This window comes from Raphanus sativus, chromosome 5 (assembly GCF_000801105.2).
Source record: "Raphanus sativus cultivar WK10039 chromosome 5, ASM80110v3, whole genome shotgun sequence".
NCBI classification, from domain to species: Eukaryota; Viridiplantae; Streptophyta; class Magnoliopsida; order Brassicales; family Brassicaceae; genus Raphanus; species Raphanus sativus.
The window spans coordinates 19,993,094-20,006,728 of record NC_079515.1 but is presented as its reverse complement, the minus strand read 5'-3'; the positions used below and the strand labels follow the sequence as shown (position 1 = coordinate 20,006,728).

General features: G+C 31.3%; 3 protein-coding genes across 3 annotated transcripts; all 3 read left to right on the top strand.

Annotated features, from left to right (window-relative positions):
- The first annotated feature begins 10,244 nt into the window (after nucleotides 1-10,244).
- On the top strand, nucleotides 10,245-11,336 carry LOC108858458 (uncharacterized). The gene is made up of 2 exons (XM_057010296.1): nucleotides 10,245-10,903; nucleotides 11,004-11,336. Exons 1-2 carry the CDS (start codon nucleotides 10,327-10,329, stop codon nucleotides 11,132-11,134), a joined length of 708 nt encoding a protein of 235 aa, XP_056866276.1. The 5' UTR covers nucleotides 10,245-10,326; the 3' UTR covers nucleotides 11,135-11,336.
- LOC130494923 (uncharacterized) lies at nucleotides 11,169-12,267 on the top strand. The gene is made up of 3 exons (XM_056985763.1): nucleotides 11,169-11,182; nucleotides 11,252-11,385; nucleotides 11,484-12,267. Exons 1-3 carry the CDS (start codon nucleotides 11,169-11,171, stop codon nucleotides 11,969-11,971), a joined length of 636 nt encoding a protein of 211 aa, XP_056841743.1. The 3' UTR covers nucleotides 11,972-12,267.
- A 101-nt stretch (nucleotides 12,268-12,368) lies between these two features.
- Nucleotides 12,369-13,377, top strand: LOC108859408 (uncharacterized). Its single transcript, XM_018633307.2, has 3 exons — nucleotides 12,369-12,690; nucleotides 12,781-12,835; nucleotides 12,933-13,377. The coding sequence occupies exons 1-3, from the start codon at nucleotides 12,406-12,408 to the stop codon at nucleotides 13,229-13,231; spliced, it is 639 nt and encodes a 212-aa protein (XP_018488809.1). The 5' UTR covers nucleotides 12,369-12,405; the 3' UTR covers nucleotides 13,232-13,377.
- Nucleotides 13,378-13,635: the final 258 nt, after the last annotated feature.

Sequence of the window (13,635 nt, the reverse complement as noted above, 5' to 3'; positions counted from 1 at the left end):
GAGATAAGCAGGAGTGAAACGGTGGTTTTGACTTTTTTTGGGCACCACTCTCGCCCTTTTTGCGCGTGGGTCGCGTGATTTTTTAGACCGATACTATTACTAGAGTTCGTACATTCAATTTTAATTCATTTTTTGTCCGTACGACATTTTCTTTTCGATTTATATCAATGTGGTTATGCCCAAATTAACACAAATAATTTTGTAGAACAAACACATGTGGAGTAATGAACGGGAATGGTACAAAATGATTACAGCATAACGAACGCTAAGCCTAATAATTATGAGTTTTATTGTTTTGGAGAAAGTAATAATTATAAGTTATAATCATCCCCTAGACATTATTTGAAAAATGATTTTGCCACATGTCCTCTTCAAAATCAATTTCGCAAAAAGAATGATATTAAGATTTATGCTTTTGGTAAAATTTCTTAAATAAAGTAATGATTATTTTACCAAAAGATTTTGGTAAAGTTTTATTAAATTAAGATTTATTAAAGTTCATATTTTTGGCAAAGTTTCGTAATATAGTAATAACTAATAAATTTTGTATTAAAAATATTATTTTTCTACAAGTATCCATTTCAATAAGATTTTAGAAATATGGTAATACTAATAACTTTTCTATATCTATTTTTAACGCTGATTTATTATGATATTACAATTATGATATGAGAAAGATTACATATACTATCTGCCTTATGAGATCTACGCCTAACTGCATCACATGAACCGTACTATGAGGATCCACGTCTTACCAGATTAAACTTTTCTATATCTATTAAAATAATATAATTATATATATTAATAATAATTACGAAATTTAATTTTTTACCAATTTATGAATCATATTTTATTAATAAAATAAGTGTAGTTATAGTTATATATTTATCAACTATATATGTTATTTATATTAATGTATATATTTATTAGAACTACTTTAAAATAAAAGTTAACTGAATAAAATATAACATGAATAAAATAACTCTATAAATTTTTAATTATTATTATTACAATTTAAATAAAATAAAATTAAAAAGTTAAAGTAAACTTGAATAAATCAAACTAGAAAAATTACATTATGGATTTTATTTTTTAACTAATAAAATTTAAATTTAAATACTGAAAATTGAAAATTTGTTTATATAAAATTTTTTTTTTTTTTAAATTTTTATATCTGCGCATGGTGCATGAAAACTCCTAGTACAATATATAATTTGCTGACTTTTTATTTTATAATGTTTTGAATGATTGACTATTTTTGTTTCTATAACTATTTTTTATAATTTTTTGGAATGAGTGACTATATTCTTTAAATGGTGTAAATCATTTTTTAAAAAACTTACTAAAAAAAAACTTACTGGTTTTGCACAGATCACGATCACAGACGATAATCTCACCTATACCGGATAGATAGTGTTTTACGGATGGTTCATGGAAAGAACATGATAATTTCTCGGGCCAAGGATGGTATAGTACCTTGGATGGAGTTGATGGAATTATGGGAGCAAGGAATACAAGAGCGGCTAGTTCGCCATTACAATTAGAAATGGAGGCTCTTATTTGGGCGATGGAATGTATGAAGAATTTAAGACAGTTTTCAGTCACTTTTGCAACAGATTGTTCTCAGTTGGTGAAGATGATTTCGGAACCAGAAGAGTGGCTAGCCTTTGCAAGTTACTTAGAATATATTATCTACTTGAGGAGAAGTTTCATCAGTTCAGAGCTCGTTTATATACCACGAACACAAAATAAAAGGGCGGACAGCTTAGCACGTAGTGTAAAGAAGCAATCATCTTTTGTCGTTCATATGGATGCGGAGCTCCAAGTTTAGTTTCAGAGTCTGTATTTTGTTGACAAAAAAAAACTTACTGGTTTAAGCCTTATGGAATATCAAAAGTAAAATGTTTATCAGATTTGAATTTACATCATCTTTCCTTATTTTTGTCAAATGTTGTTTGATGTGATTATTGATTTATATAATTTCTATTAAAAACAAAACTTATCTACATACTTTATTGGTTAATATACATGAAGTGAAAACTATAAAATAATATTTTTGGTATTAGATGATATGATTATACAATATCTTAACAATCATCACGTAAAAGATAAGTTCGTACATTTTTTTTTTCCGTCTGAACTAATATTATTAAACAAACCAAAGCCCAAAAAGACTACAACATTGATTACAAGACGAAGGCCCACAACCAGGGCAAACAAAGAGACACAACACACTGGGTCTTAAGCCCAAACCCAAGCCGCCCCAAAAAAACACGCGTCAAAGAGAACACGTAAGGCCGCCCACGTGTTGTCCCCGCATCGAGACTCTGAAACACGCGTCTCACCGTCGCATAACCGCGACCCAATGCCGGAATCTCTCCGGAAACCTTCAACGCCGGTAACTCCGCCCGACAGTTCACCACATCCATCTCGGAAACACGATTTTCCCGGCTTCAAACTTCGCTGCCGAACCATAACAAAGTAAATTACTCCCGGATTCTTCCGAGAAACTCAACCCCAATCGCCATAAAACTCCACCTCCGACGACTGTATCGGACGTTTAAGAGTCTTCAGCTGCACCACACCCTTCCAACTTCGGAGAGCATCCTTCGATTAAATCGAGAGCTCGTCCCACCTTACTTCTTTGCTACAATCCCAACCACGAGATCCGACCGGTTAAACATAAACCGCCGGAGTAATCAAAGCCGGATGATTCCGTCGAGGAGAACGCGAACCACCGGAATCAAAGCCGGTTACACCATGTCGAAAAGACCACAGTGTACCAGAATCATCGAGAAAAGCCACAAAAAACAAAAGGGAAAGAAGAAAAAAAAAGGAACCACCGCGAATCTCTCACTCTCTCTCAAGAAATTTTTAGAGAGAAGGAACAGCATTCTACCATCCCTTTTTTTTTAAGTTCGTACATAATTTATATATGAACGTTAGCGGTTGCAATTAGTGTGTATATACACTATACACAGTATACACGAACACGATACACCACAATGAAGAGGATATCATTGTACGTGTTTACTGACCATTACAAGTCGAAATGATGCTGATCTTCTATATGTTTAAGTGAATTTCCTCAACAACAGAAAAGCGACATTTGTAAAATAAAATAAAAATACCGGTTTTATGCATCTGAGCTAACTTGCATGTGCGTGGAACATGAATGCGATATGTGCATCAAATCTACCGATCACCGGCTAGCCAATAAATAAGTCTTAATTTCTTTCTTTTTGGTCAAATAAGTTTTAATTTCTGTTGATTAATTTTTTAATTGAATCCGTGTGAACCGTACCGACAAGACGGCATGTTACAGTAAACCATTGGACAATTATAATTCGAAAATCGTGTGTGGCCGACCTCATACTAAGTCAGTGTAGTTGCCAATAAGAACATACCACGTTTGAAAAAGCCCATTTGTCTGTTTTTACACGCGTCCTGTTACTTATCTAAATCTCACGTGTGCAAAAACCTTTGTTGGGCCATGTTTGATAAAATGATGGCTAGCTTGTGGCCCATAGAAAGGGACGTGCGTCATTTTCAGAAACGCATACACACTACAGGTTATTTGCCGAAAGGGTTGACGGAAGACAAGTTTTCCGAGTCAGAGAAAAACAGCAAGCATTTTGTATATGGGTTAAGCCGTTTTCTTTCATCTAAACTATTAAAACGGAAATACACTTAGCTATGTCCCCTTAAAATTGCACAAATATTACAAAGAAATGCCACTGATGTTAAAACACAATACTTTTGCATTTTCTTATTCCCTAAACACTTTCTTATAACACGTTAAATTAAATTATACCACCACTGCCATTTTTTTCTATATTGATCAATTATTAAATTATAACCGAGTTTAATATGCTGGTACACAATCATATATAAATTATTAAATTAGACCACCACAAAACCTAAACTATTCAAAACCAATACCCCAGATTTAATAGTTGACCAATCAACACATACTTTATATTGTTCCAATCCAATACTCCATGAAACCTATGGTTTGTAATAGTTTTTCTTTTAGCTAACCCATCATAAACTAAACCAAATGATTCATAACGAATTCTTAATCATAATCTAATCAATATTCAATTTATGGTTTAATATTTATCACAATCGATACTAAATATGCTAATTTGGCGAATTATGGTTTAGCTATTTTACTATTTAACAAATTAATTGTTTGGCATATTTCCCATCTTTTGTGTACAAAATCTAAATTAAAAATCCTATTTTCCTTCCACAATTCACTACCATTAAAAAAGATTCCTAAAACCACACAATCGTTTTTAAACACCCAAGATCATAACTTAATATTTGTTACTTCAATAACAAATCACCAGACTCCTAAATCCAAGCAATCGCTATTACACAAGAGATCATAACTAGATATTTCTTTCTTCGAAATCTTCAATAACAAATCAAATTTTGATTTACCATTAGCCCATCATATACACCCAATCTTGGCCTAAATATTTATTTCATTTAGATCCATTTTTTTCTTATTAATAATTACTATTTTGTATATATAATTTTATTTATTCTCTATTATATTATTCACATCAATATATTTAATATATTTTTCAAGTTTTGATGATTTTGAAGTTTAAAAAATAGTTAGAGACGGTGTGAAGAAAGCAAATTGGATTTTTCCAAAAAATAATAAATTTAGCAGTTGCCAAATTGTATTTTATGGGTATTCTTATATATCTATATTATCTAATCTATTAATTTAGGGATTATCTACTATTTGAAGTTCTCATTTAAATTTTGGACTCTTTTATAGTTGTTGCTAGAATATATCATGCCTCCTATACAATGTAACCTACCAACTTAAATTAAACCAAATCTTAACCAACATAGATTAGTTAAACCTAACAAGTAACACTTTTATAATATTTTTGGTTAATCTCTTAATATAATTAGATCATATAAAACTGAACCACTCTTAAATCAACGAGTTCCATATCATTCCAGACATAAGAGAAAAAATATCCGACTCATTTACAATGTAAGCATACAAAGACCGTGTATGCTTATGCTCATTGATCTTCCAAAAACCAAATAATTGTGGCATAGACCAACATAGGCTCATGTTCGTATCACTAACTTTACTTCCATATATTTACTCTTCACCTACATCATATCACAACATACACAGTTATGCAAGAACATGATTTTTTTTGTTCAAACAAACAAATAATGGTGGCATATGATCAGTAAATTTTTTAAATATATTTTTTTATATATTACATTTTACGAGACTATGTGTATAAGTTTTTTTTTTTGAAAACGGGCATAACTATGTGTATAAGTTAAAAGGTAAAAGGTGTGATAAGGCAAATTGTTATACTAAAAATGAAAGAAAATTAAATACAAATTAATAACAAGTACAACACAAATTATAACACTATTAAATTCTATATATATTTAATAAAATATTATATATATATGTCTAATATATATATATATAAATGTTACACAAAATATATATAATATTATATACACATATTATATATACCATATATTATTAATTGAAATTTGACAAATCAATTTCCGCCCTTTAGGGCGGGTCCTAATCTAGTTAAAGTTAAAATACACAATTTGATTGTTTGGAGACAAAAATAGTAGAATAAATGAAATATGTTTGGAAATATAGATAGTAGAGATGTGTATTTTCTTTTATTTACACATTTAGCCACTGTATTTTTAATAAATTAATAACAAATGAGAATTGTTTAGAAACATGAATAAAATATTTAATACTTCCTTTTATTTAAACATTTAGCCATTGTTTTTTATAATAAATTAAAAAACCTTCATTCTATATTTTTTTTATTTACAATTTTGTCACTATATTTACAATTCTTTTTGTTTACAATTCTTTATGGTAAAAATATAAACACAAACTGAAATATAAATAGTATATTATATAAAAAAAATTTAAAAACAATATTATTACTTTATTTAGTTTAGTCAAATATAAAAATTTCAAAAGTTCAATTTTCAAAAACAAAAATCATAAAATTAATAATAATTCATAAAAATAATGCAAAAAATTAAAATTTTGAAACATGGATAAAAGTATATCAGTTTTGAAATATTCAAAATGGACTAATCTAATTACCTAAAAACATCGTTTTCCAATAACCATTATTAAAAAAATATTTTCAATATATATAAGAAAAATACAACAAAAAAATTAATTTCATATACCAACTTAAATTATGGTTTTTATATTTTACATTAAATTTTAAGAATATAATATATGTGATTATTTATAAGATAGTACATATAAAATACTATTAATTATATGATTATTTATATGATGGACCACTACAATTAATTATACAATGACGTATATATGATACATAATAGTGATTAGGGATGGGCCTTCAGGTATCCATACCGGTTTGTTTCGGATCTGTTTGGGTTTCGGGTTTCCGGGGTCAAAGATTTCAGCCCCATTCATATATTTCTAAATTTCAGTTCGAATTATGACTAGGGCTGGACGTTCAGATATCTATTCGGGTTCGTTTTGGACCTGTTTGGGTTTTGGGTTTCGGGTTTCCGGGGTCAAAGATTTCAGCTCCATTCAGTTATTTCTAAATTTCAGTTCGAATTATATTCGGATCTTTGTGGGTTCAGTTCAGGTTCGGATAATCCATTTAAATTATTTTTTTTTCAGATTTAAAATTATTATCCAGTTTTGATATTGACATGAAAAATAAATAGCAATATATTTTTGAAATATACATCCGTACGGGGTGCGGGTCAAAAATCTAGTACTATTGTTTAATCTGAGAACCAAACAGTTTATATTTTTATGAAGTCCACTCCATCACAGCAAATATAGCAAACGTTTTAACCAAAACACAAGTCAATGCATGAAACAAATTAGATAACTTCTTTAAATAAATATATAACAAGAACAAATGCATAAACAGGTAAAATTTTCGCAAATATTAAATATGTAAAAAAGGTCTAAATACATTAGTTTATTATTTTTGTTTGGAACTTAACGCATTACTTCAGTTCCCTATAAGATAACACCTTACTTTGTTACAAATTAAACTGAACACGAATCAAGAATAGACATTTCTGATTTAGTTTTCATATGTGACCCTCTTCAGTTATCTTTTGATCAATCCAACCGAAGTAACCGCAGCCCTAAGAAACTACAGAAAACAAGACCACAAACTCAAAGGTACCGTGTCAATCAAGAGACCACAAACTAGATAGAAGATTCGTTTTCAAAATTCACCATAGCTTTAATATTATTCAACTAGTAAAATTCATTGTGAATGTGAGATTGAATATATAAAGGGAAATCGGCCAAAAAAAATCACGAACTTTGCAGGAATTGCCAAAACAAACATGTACACGAGCCTGGCCAATAAAACACTGAACTTTCATTGACTTTTTCAGTTTATTAAAAAAATTACGATTGACTGACCAGATTAGCACACCGTTAACAGAGAGTTAAGACAGTGTTAACTCACCGTTAATTATTTCCGTTTAACGAAATGACGTCGTTTCATGTAGATCTTTGTTAAGACAAAACCTCAAAACAACGTTGTTAAGTTTTAATTAAAATTGTTTTTGGTTGGGCTCGAACCCATGCCCTCGGGGTTCTAGGTAGAGGTTTTTGCCACTGGACTGGTGGACTTTTTGGAATATTACTCTACTTATTTCTTTTTATTGATTAAAAGATCTCGATGTTTTGTTTAAGACAAAATCTTAAGACGACGTCGTTTTATTTAATTAAAAGGATTTCGATTTTAAAAAATTTCGATTTAAATCTTCCAAAATTTTTAATTACGATTTTTTTTTTAAAAGTGAATTTTTAAGCTAGATTTTGAAATTTTTTTTTAAAAAAAATTGAAAACTTTGGAAGATTTTTATTTTTTTAAAAAATTATTTTTTTCTTTAAAAAAAAATCTTCCAAAGTTTTCAATTTTTTTTAAAAAAAATTCGATTTAAATCTTCCCAAATTTTCATTTTTTAAAAAAAAAAATTGATTTTTTTAAAAAAAAATAAAAATCTTTCCAAAGTTTTCAATTTTTTCTAAAAAAAAAATTCGATTTAAATCTTCCCAAATTTTTTTTTTTAAAAAATATATCTGTTTTCTAAAGCTAGTTTTGATTTTTTTTTAAAAAATGAAAATTTTTAAGATTTTTATATTTTTAAATAAAAATAAAATTTTATTTTTCGAAGCCAATATAAAAAACTTTGTTCGTCAATCTATTGTAAAGCCTACTAGCTCAGTGGCAAAAACATGTTCCATTAAACATCCATTAAACACGAGTGCACGGGTTTGATCTCCGATGGAAGCACATTTTTTAATAACATTTCTAAATGAAACTACATCGTTTCATCCAAAATTAACGTCATCTAAATTATCTGTTATCCCTGTTAACGGTATGCTAATCTGGTAAGTCAATGAAAGTTCAGGATTTTATTGGCCAGCTAATATGTCCAGATTTGTTTTGGCCATTTCTGTAAAGTTCGTGTTTTTTTTTGCCGATTTCCCAATATATAAAGCATTATGTTCATAGTACTCATCAGAGGCTCCAGTCTCCATGTTGTATGCAACTATGTAATGTCGATAAAGATATATATATATATATATATATACATACTCACATGCTGCATGCAACTATGTATACTCAGAAAACTATATATAATCGATAAATTAGTCAAGACTTTGATTTTTTTTTTCAAATGTCCCACTTTAAATTTTCAACATATTTCACCCGAGTTTTTCTTGGGTTTAAACCAATGTTTTGAAAACCGATCCGGACACTGAACCGGACGACTATTGGGTCACCGGGTCACTGGGTCGACCGCGGATGAACCGCGGATGAACCGTGAATTAATAAATGAATTAATTTTATTATAAAATAATATATTAGCTAATAAATAAAAAATAAAAATATAGAAACTAAAGTTATTACTTTCTAAATATCTTTAAAACATAAAATAATAGTTTGGATATGTATATATTTTATGTTAAATAAACATTTAGAATACTTAACTTAACTTTTATATTTTTATTTTTATTTGATATACAAAATATCAAAAATAGTTTACTACATGTAACTAGTTAAGAATTATGACATCTAAAAAATCAAGAATAAAATTCATAAATATTTATGTCTAATGTGAATAATAAATTAAACTTCAAATCCAAAATAAACTAAAAGTAAAACAAATTGTAATAAATTGTAAATGAGCCAGTAGAGGTAAGGAGACGAAGAGGAAAAAGAAGACGGCAATAAAAACCTAAAATTTTAGAATATAAAACACAATTAAAAATATAATTAACAACTAAAAAGTTATATATTGGTTCAACCGGTGGTTCAACCGGTACCGGGTTTTGGGTTTTAGTGGGTTTTAGCGGGTTTTTGCGGGTTTTTAAATTTTGGGTTTTTCACAAAACCCAACCCGGATTTATTTTGGGTTACCGGGTTTACCGGTTCAACCGCGGGTCCGGGTCGGTTTCAAAACACTGGTTTAAACCTACAGATTCACCAAACATTAGTATTTTGATATTTTATATTTGATATATTTAAAAAAATGAAATAAAATAATAAGGATTTACCAAATTATATTATTTTTTAAAAATAAAAATATTCGTAGTTGTAAAAAATATTTTTTTTAGAAAATATCAAATATAAAATACCAAAACACTATTAGTTGGTGAACCGTATACTAAACTTAACAAAAACTCATTTCACCAACTGCTTATTCTTTAATTTGACACTGATCTCGCCTTTTCTTTTCCAGTCCTGTCTAATCCTTACAAAGAAACTCTTGGCATATTCTTTTCCTTTTATTACATTATACATATTATCTCAGAGTTTTATGGGGGAGTCAAATCCTATCACATTCTTCCAACTAAGCACCAAAAGCATTGAATTCTGTTTGGAAACATATTTTGGTGATTTGGTCTTTGAATATGTTACTTCTTACTGACAAAAAATGAAAAAATGAAAAAATGAAAATGTTAATATATAACATTTAGTTATTTTCATCCAAATGTGATAACCAATATATAATACTTTATTTAGATAAAAACATTAAATATGAATAAAGACAAATGTTAAATAACAGTAGATTTTATTTAGATCTTTCTTCTATAAACAAAAACAATGCACCAATTAATTTGTTTGCTGAAGAATTTTTTACTGGTCAGCAACAAAATTATAACAAAGAACTTTAGACTTTTAAATAATCTCTTGTCTGTTTGTAAAAGAAAATCAGAGATTGCAGACTGCAAATCCTTGTTCAGTTCTCATATCTAAAAAAGAAATGCGAATAAAAGAAAACCATCATGCTGCAGAAGAAGAAAAGACAAGCGAGAGGTCAGTAAAGGTATTGCTATCTGGTATGTTCAGCAGGAAGAAGAAGAAGAGATCAGCACCACCAAATGAAGATTCGTGTTTGATGATGAAAAGAGACAAAACTAATAATAAGAATGTGCATATGTCTCTGTCTGAGATGATGAGGAGGCTGAAACATTCTTTCATAAACAAGGAGAAACCGCAACATGACAATAAGCGGTTACTAGTACTGGGGAAGAATAAGGGAAAGAGTTTATCAACAACAACAACAACAACAAAAGATCATTTCTTTCTCGAGCGGATGACTTCAACATCTCAGAAGAGGTTTGTCGTCAAGGAGAAGAAACATAATCTGTCGTCTGAGAATGGAGATTCCGACCAACACTTGGCAACGAGTGAAGAATATGCTCAAAGAAATATGGTATCCCTGCTCCCAGGGTATTCGTCTCCTTTTAGAAGTCCTGGAAAAATATGGGACCAGAAGAATCCAACTCTGCTTTCCAGATCTGCTCCAGACGATTTCATGAAATCTGAAACATTGGCAGGTACGCCGTTTTTGGTTTTTATAATATTCTCCCATATTTGAGAAACATATTAAAATGTTTATTAATTTGTCTTTTGATATTCTGCATAAACTACTCAAAGAGATAGAAAGTGCTTCGTTAAGCCAAGATAGTAGCAGCCTTTCCGTGTCTAATAGCAGTCACAACTTCGTCACCTTTGAGATATCAGAACTTAAAACTAATTCTGATGTGGAGGAAGATGAGGTTGGTTAGTTTGCAAAATTTTAGTTGAATTTATTATTGTTCTATGCATATTCTTTTGTTATCATGGAGAAACAGAGAAGAATTATATGGTTATTTCTTTTTTTTTTTCTTTTGGTTCTAACAGAGCTTCCATGAAGAGAGCCTACCACAACCATCTATTCTCTCTGCGGCCTCAACATGTCACTATATATCTAGAACTGATGAATACAAATTAGTTCTTGATCCGCTGTTCATTGGATATGAAATTAGTCCAGCAAAAGGTAAACAAAAAAACTATACTTTCTGTTGAACTTAAGATTAAGAAAATTTCAGTTAGTTATGAGCTGACATTGACTCATCTTCAACAAAAAAAAATCAGGTGAAGCAGTGTTTGAGTACGTTAAAGCGGTGTTGGATGCAATAGACTCAAGCTGGGAAGAGATGTACCTGAAAACAGAATTCTCCGACCAGATTCTCAACCCGGCTCTGTTCAGCAACATACCATTCTATCCAAGTCAGCTTTGTGCTGCTAAGCATGACCATGAGCTCCTCTTTGACTCCATCAACGAACTCATCTTCGAGTTCTGCAGATTTCCTCAATGGCTTTCCTTTGTTAAACCAAGAACCCAAGTCTGGTCATTCAGTGGTGATGAGAGCATCGTTCACGAGGTTCAGAAAGAGGTTTATTGTCGTCTCTTCCCGTTGCAGTTTGCTGACTCGGTGGACCAAATCATTAGAGAAGACATGGATAAACGCGGAAACTGGTGGTTAGACGTTAGATGTGAGGTTGAGTGCATTGGCTTTGAGACTAGTGAATTGATTCTAGATGAATTATTGGAACAACTCATGCTTGACTTGTCAACATAAAAAGATGATTATCACAAATCAAAGTCATACTCTGTACAAGCAATCACTTTTGGAGGGATGAGTAAAATCATTAGGCGAATCTCTCAGATGAAGATTATATTTATGTAAAAAGTGAATTCTAAAAAAATATATTCTTAGAATTATGAATGATTAAATCCAGCTTTGAGCTATGCAGAATTTGACTTATTTTATTACGAACATATATCTCAGGAGAGTGGTTAGAGGAGGTACAAGTTCTCTGTTCAGCTACATTGTCCCTTGACTGTTACAGTGTTGTGTATATTTATTGTCATCAAATACACAAGGGCCATTTGGAACAGAAAAAGATAATGGGCCCCCAAGTAGGCCCTAAACCCAATCAGAAGTTTCTTAACAACGCAGTCGTTTTAAATTCCCGGCTGCTGCTTACGGTTGAGAGAACCCCTTTTTTGAAAATGGAGAAATCGGCCTCCACCGCAACTCCTCCTCCGCCTCCTCCTTCCGCCACTTCTTCTCATCCGCTTCCTACAGCCGCACCAGATCAGAGATCTTCGCCGGCGATGGACTTGGATACTCCGCCGGTTCCGACTCGGCCACATGTAGGAGGAGCGCAGGTGGCTCCGTCAGATCCGTCGGCAAGGGGAAGAAAGAGGGGGCTGGAAGGGAATCTCAAGATGGAGAACTCCAACTACTACAAGATGCGTCTCCTTGTCAAGGATCTTCGCCCTCATGTTCTCGAGGTACTAAATTTTAGATGCACCCAAACTCTCTGTCTCTCTGTTTGTTGAATTAATAGATGTAAAAGGAGTACTGTATGTGATCTGTTATAGGTACTACGAACTCCCGACTTCAGAAACTGCAAGGCAGCATTCGAAATTCAAGAGAGTGAGTCACTCTCTCTCGCTCTCATTACACTCTTCTCAACAGACAACACTCTGTTTTCTTTTTTAAATTATTAAATTATTCTGAGTATTTTTTGCAGAGATGAAGCTTCTGGTTCAACTGCACCGAGAGATGATTGGACAAACACCCAAACTTGAGAAATCAATTAAAACCGAGTCCTTATCCAACGGAAAGGCACTCAATCAAACACCTGAGGCAAGCTCTGTTGTTGGTGACAACAAGGTCGTTGGAGGGTCTGCTTTTGGCTGGAACTTCGTCACTTATGGTGGCACAGATGCTGTTTACTGTGGACTTTCCAAGGAAGAATACAGAACCTCTCACCCTATTATTCAACCTGACGCAGAGGTAGAGGCTCAACACCACAACACCCAATTATAAAGGTTTCTGTTGGCCTTCCTGCTGTTAATGTTGTTTGTTTAAATATTTACATGCACTTTTGTCTCATTATGTTGTATCAACTGAAAACCAATGGGAGTAGCTTCTACTCTTACCATGAATGTTTAATTAGTACACAATGTTTAACAGTTGTCAACGCTACCGATTGAACACAAACAATAAAGATTACCTTCAGCTTGTTTGCATATAATCCATTGAGGAAATTGAATAAAAATAAAAAGTCAAATTTCTTAATGGAAACAAAAGAAAAAACATGGACATCATGAAACCTCAACTTCTCAATCATGTCCGGGACAAACTTCACATACACATAGATGATGCACTACATGTGTATGCATGAATAAAATAAAGATATTATTATCTAATATGGGGCACAACGTGACAGC